The following is a 6,608-nucleotide window of genomic DNA, read 5'->3' on the forward strand; positions in this document are numbered from 1 at the left end:
CGTCTGGTTTTTCTCAATGGATTGCATTTCTTCATCCATAGCCATTTTCCACTTATCTGCCTCAGAGCTTTGTACAGCTTCAATATAAGTGGTCGGAACATCAACATTTAAAGATACAAAGTTTATAAAATCTTCAAAATGAGCAGGTATTCTAGTTTCCTCTTTGGCTTACTCAATGCAATTGACTCATGTTGTCGTGGAGGTTCTTGTGCTGGAACCTCTATTTCATCATCTGATTCATCCTCTAACTTTCCTTCTTCTATAGGAACAAATTTATCAGACTGATATACTGTTGGTTCAGTACTTCTACTATAATCAAACTGCACATGTTTGGGAGAATGCTCCACTTGTTGTGAAGCTCCATTTGTCTCCTGCTCTTCTACATTTTTCATCATAGTAGATTCTTTAAAGGTAACATCTCTACTGAAGATTATCTTCTTTAAATCTGGACACCATAGGCGATATCCTTTTACACCTGATGATATCCCCATGAAAATTATTTTTCTTGCCCTCGGATCCAACTTTGATTCCTTAATATGATAAAATGCAGTGGAACTAAAAACATTTAAGGAATTATAATTTATAGCAGGTTTTCCATACCATACCTCTAAAGGTGTTTTACTGTTGATAGCAGTTGATGGTAAACGATTAATGAGATGACACTTGGCCTAACCCAAAGATTGGACAACATACACCAAACTTTCTCCAGTAGAGTCTGGTTCATCCTTTCTGCCACCCCATTATGTTGTGGTGTATTTCTGACAGTAAAGTGTCTCATAATACCTTCATCTTGGTAGACTTTTATAAAAGGATCACTTGTATACTCTTCTCCATTATCTGTTCGGAGACGTTTGATCTTTCTGCCCATTTGAGTTTCTACCATCTTTTTCCAGGTGAGAAAAACTCCTAACACTTTATCCTTTATTTTCATAGTGTACACCCACACTCCCTGGAAAAAATCATCTACGAATGAAATATAATAATGTTTGCCTCCCATTGAAATTGTCTTGGAGGGTCTCCATACATCTGAGTGAACGTAATCTAGAATACCCTTGCAGTACCAAACTTCACTCTTGTTTGTTTTCCCTTGACATAATGTTCACAGAAATTCAATTTGCAAACTTTCACTCCCTGCAATAATCCTTGATTTGCCAGAAGTTTCAAGGATTTTTCGCTTGCATGTCCCAAGCGCATATGCCACAAACTGGTTGCTTCTAGTTCCTGATTATAGCTAGAAACTGCTGCTATTTTACCAATAACTGGATTACCAAGATAGTAATACAAGTTATTATTTTACTGAACACCTTTCATCACAACAAGTGTCCCAGAGATAACCTTCAAAGTTTTATTTTTAATGACAATAGTGGAGCCCTTTCTTGCCAGAACTCCTAAAGAAATAAGGTTTCTTATCAAACTCGGCACATATCTGACATCAGTCAGAATTCTAATTAATCCATCATGATTCCTTAACCGAACTGAACCAATTCCAGCAATTTTGCAAGTGTTGTCATTTGCTGTGTAGACAACTCCACCATCTGTTTCTTTGAAATCAGAAAACCACTCCTAGTTGGGACACATATAGTAGCTACAACCCGAATCAAGAATCCAAGCTCCCAAATTGCTGGTTGATGGCATCATACTAATGAAAGATCAGAATCACATTCAACTACATTTGTATCTGCAACAGCTTTCTCTTTGGCTTTTTCTTTCAGCTTCGGACAGTCTTTCTTCCAGTGCCCCTTTTTTCAGCAAAAGGCACATTAGTTTTTGCTAACTCTGAACTTCGATCTTCCTTTCTTTCCTTTACTTCTTTTTTCCGAACGGCCTCTCACTACTAAAGCTTCCGTTGCACTACTGGAGCTACCTTTTTTATCTTTTCTTCGTAATTCATAACTGTATAAAGCAGCACAAACCTCATTGAGAGACACCTCAGCCTTCCCATGGAGTAAAGTAGTCTCAAGAAATTCAAATTCTTCTGGAAGATATCCCAACAACATCAAGGCTAAATCTTCATCTTCAAATGTCACATCTAAATTCATCAAGTCACCAATAAGCTGATTGAAGTTTGTATGTGATCATTCATTGTGGTACCAGGAATATATGTGAATCTGAACAATCTTTTCTTAATATAGAGTTTATTTTGACTGCTCTTTTTCAGAAATTTTTCCTTCAGTGCTTTCCATAATTTACTAGCAGAAGTTTCTTTACAGAATGCATATTTCTGCTCTCTGGACAAGCACGATCGAATTGTACCACATGCTAATCGATTAATTATTTTCCACTCCTTTTCCTCCACATAATCTAGTTTCTCATATTCAATGGCAACATCTAGACCTTGTTGGAATAAGGCATCTAGAACTTCATCTTGCCACATACCGAAATGACTGGTACCATCAAATATCTCCACCACAATTCTGGAATTCGCCACTGCATTTCTCACTGAAATTGATGAATTTGGTACTACTATTATGGTTGGTGTAGAGGTACTTTCACTATCAGACATTTCTGCTTCGATCTATATTTAATAGCTTTCAAATACAATGCATAAGGACCCAGATTCTTTTCTGATATGGAAGATCAATTTAAACTGCAGCCACTCAGCAATCTAGCTCTGATACCAATTGTTATGGAAATCGGATTAGTTTCCACTGTAATCGGATAAATTATACGAAAAATTACAACTAAGAAATAAATTCTTAGATAATTTTAGGTATAATATATCACCTATAAAATTACCCGACAAGTAAGCTATTAAATAAACAATAAGAAAAGAGACACCAGATTTTAACGAGGTTCGACAAAAATTTTGCTTACTTCATCGGGCACTACCAAAATAATATTTTTTTTAATTCAATAAAATTACAAAGAAATATTACTAAGAAGAGAAAGAAAAGAAATATAATTTAGCTTATAGAAATATAAGGCGCATTATTTTTCTTGATACCTAGAAAATGAGAGAATGCCGACTATTTATAGACTCGAAACCACTTGTTTATTTTCTTAGATTTTAACGTGGAATAGGAAAAGAGCCAAAAATAACACTTTTTATGTACTTCTTTGAAAATAAATTTGGTTTACTCTTGCACTTTTCAGGACTGTTGCTTCTCACAAGAGTTTTCAATATTCCATTTGTGATACACGTGAATAAGTCTATGCTGAAAACTTAAACATGGCTTCAATCGAAGTACATGTTTTAGCTTCAAGCAAAATTTTGAATTCCTTGCTTGATTTTACATTGTAGTAGTAGTAGTAGTAGTAGTAGTAGTTGTCGTCATCGCCATGACTCCCGCAGGTATGAAGTTAACTTCCACTTCTCTGTTTCTTCTTGTACCTCCCTCTTTAGTCTGTGGGCTTCAATTGTGTGATGCACTCCATTTTCATTTTCATTCAGATTTTCTTTAAATTGTTCTTTTTAAAGCTTAGTTTCATGGAATCCTAAATGCAATCTCATTACATTTATATTAGTTTCACGGAATCCTAAATGCAATCTCATTACATTTATATTTCTGTTACTTGTGTGTCAATTTCAGTTGTTACCAGCTTGATTTATATCAAGGCGAGGAAAGCCATTGAAATTTTTTCTCCAACAATAAGGAAACTTTGGAAGGACTGGGAGCTACGTATTCTGGTTCTACTCAGCCTCTCCTTGCAGATTATACTAATCTTTTTTGGAAAGCGCAGGAAATATATGAGCAAGGTTTGGATTCGATTTCTTTTATGGTCTGCTTATTTGATGGCCGATTGGGTAGCAACCGTTGCCCTCGGTGTTCTCTTAAACAACATGGGAGATGTCTACGAGGAGGGCCGTAAAGCTGCCAATCTTGATGCTGACACTCAGCTTACTGCGTTTTGGGCACCATTTCTTCTATTGCACTTGGGCGGCCCCGATGCAATTACTGCATATGCTCTAGAGGACAATGAATTGTGGTTAAGACACTTTCTTGGGCTCGGAGTTCAAACCGGAGTTGCTGTCTGCATTTTCCTTTTGGCTTGGACAGCTTCCCGCTTCTCCATTCTCACTATGCCAATGCTTTTGGCTGGAATTATTAAATATGGAGAGAGAACATGGGCCCTCAGATCAGCAAGCAATGAGGAATTGAGGGATTCCATGCTCACTGCTCCTGATCCTGGCCCGAATTATTCCAAGTTCATGGAGGAATTCACTTTGAAGCAGTACGAAGGATTTTATGCAATGGCAGAAGAAGTGCTGGAGTCACAAGCCCAAGTGGATGTTTCTGCCAGGGAAGATGACCACACTATAAAAGATGCACCTGAATTGCGTAAAGCTCATTTCTTATTTAAAACTTTCAAGCGTCTATTTGTTGATCTCATCCTCAGCTTTCAAGATCGAGACAATAGCCAATCTTTGTTCAAAGATATAACCTCTGAAAATGCTTTCAGGGTGATTGCGATTGAACTTGGGTTCATGTACGATATGCTCTATACCAAGGGAAAAGTAATTTACTCGCGCAATGGCTGTTATCTCCGCTTCATCAGTCTCACTAGCACATGCATTGTATTAGTCTTCTTTTCTTTATACAAAACGCATGGCTGTGCAAAGATTGATATAGCCATAACCTTTTTATTGCTGATTATAGCCATAATTCTGGAGCTCTATGCATTGCTCTTAGTGCTCTCCTCGGATTGGACAGATCTTTATCTGTCAAAGCATGAAGGAGTTCTCCGCCAGGTTATTACTCGTTTACGACTGCCTAAACGTCCAAGATGGTCAAAATCCTTGGCGCAGTATAGCTTATTGAGCTATAGCCTCAAAAGTAAGCCAGTGGTCAACAGCAAAATCCAGAAGCTATTTAGTATAGATAACATATTAGAACACCTGCACATGACTACTGAGAGAGTTGGAGATGATCTAGAGACGTTCATTTTCAACCATCTCAAAAAGAAGTTTCAAGATCTCAAGGCTCAATCAGATGACGGCTATGCGAAGAAGCTTAAAGATCTCTGCATGTGCAGGGGGGCTCGCGCCCTTAAAGGATTTACTTTTGACGAAGAATTACGTTGGAGTGTGGAAGTAGAATTCGACCAGGGCATTCTTATCTGGCACATTGCTACAGATCTCTGCTACCACTCTGATCATGAAGCGCAAAATGATACAAACAGAAAAATAAGCAACTCATTGTCAAAATACATGCTGTATCTCTTGGTTATGCGTTCTACCATGTTGCCGATGGGAATTGGAAAGATCAGATATCAAGACACCTGTGCTGAGGCCACGAGATTTTTCGAGAAACATGAGTCCATATTAGGTACTATCCGGAGATCACAAAATCTTTGCAATTGGGTATTCAATCTATTCAGAAAGGGGAACCCTGAGCTAAAAGAGAATCAAGAAGCCTGTGAGGTGTTGCTTAAAGTGAACACTGTAGTTCCACCAGCTAAAGTAAAAGGGGATAGAAGCAAGTCTGTGTTATTCGACGCTTGCAGGCTAGCATCACAATTACAAAATATTCCAAACAAGTGGGAAGTGATGGGTAATGTTTGGGTGGAAATGCTAGCTTATGCTGCTAGCCATTGCAGAGGAACTTATCATGCTCAACAGTTGGGACGGGGTGGAGAGCTACTGACGCATGTTTGGCTCCTGATGGCTCATTTTGGTTTAACAGAGCAGTTCCAGATATCCCATGGTCATGCAAGAGCCAAGCTTACTGTTCGATAATAAGCTAACACGGGCAATGCTATACTACTAGTACGTCAGAATAATAATTGCTTGAACTTTGTTCCTTCGTATTCCTTGTGTTTTCCCACCAATAATTTGAGTTTTGATTTGCCACTTAAGTGGTCAGAATTTGATTAATGATGTATTTTATAGTTACTTTTCATGGTTTGCTTATGGAAATGCATTCATTTTCCCTTCTTTTTTCTTTTGGCGTTGGCCAATTCTACCTTTTTGAACTAATTCGATATGAATTCAAGGGTCAGATATTATTTAGATTATGTTAATGGCTTGAAACTTTACCCAATAATGTAAAAATAAATCTATGCAACTATCTTCGTTGTTCTTTGTTTTGCCTCCAAACGAATTAGGATTTTCCAAACAGAAAGGAGCAGCCTGACAGGAAACACAAATTGCTATCACCTTAAATCAAAACAATTTGCTTTTGCTTAATTATCAGAAGACAATCTTGTTGCTGATAAAGGGAACTTGTTTATTTATCCTTCACTTTATTCTCTACGCATTTCTTTATGGGGTTTGTTAAAATCAGCAACTAATAATAACCGATTTAGATCCCTTTCTCCTTATCCTCACCCTTCCTTTTATTTTGTTTTACCAGTTCCAAAAAGAATATCCTTAAAAGACACATCTAATCCCAGATAGGCTATTACTACATAGCTGCTAGGAACGAGGACCACAGTACAGCTCTCAGCTCTGAAACAGGCTAATCGCTCCATGAGAGTAACAGTAACATGAGGCGCACAATATTCCTTTATGGGTTTCCTTTCTCCCATTGTAATCATGATTAATATTATGGTGTTCATGTGGATCCTTTCCCAATGTTGGATGCCCGGCAGTACGTTCTACAGGTATTTGTTATCAGTGAACTTTTGGACTAAACAACAGCTTTACGAAAAGAATAAGTATCTAAATA

General features: G+C 37.6%; 1 protein-coding gene across 1 annotated transcript; it reads left to right on the plus strand.

Annotated features, from left to right (window-relative positions):
- Positions 1–3,026: 3,026 nt before the first annotated feature.
- Positions 3,027–5,942, plus strand: LOC8278883. Its single transcript, XM_002510184.4, has 2 exons — positions 3,027–3,292; positions 3,531–5,942. The coding sequence occupies exons 1-2, from the start codon at positions 3,280–3,282 to the stop codon at positions 5,675–5,677; spliced, it is 2,160 nt and encodes a 719-aa protein (XP_002510230.3). The 5' UTR covers positions 3,027–3,279; the 3' UTR covers positions 5,678–5,942.
- The last annotated feature ends 666 nt before the right edge of the window (positions 5,943–6,608 follow it).

Source organism: Ricinus communis, chromosome 2 (genome assembly GCF_019578655.1).
Source record: "Ricinus communis isolate WT05 ecotype wild-type chromosome 2, ASM1957865v1, whole genome shotgun sequence".
NCBI classification, from domain to species: Eukaryota; Viridiplantae; Streptophyta; class Magnoliopsida; order Malpighiales; family Euphorbiaceae; genus Ricinus; species Ricinus communis.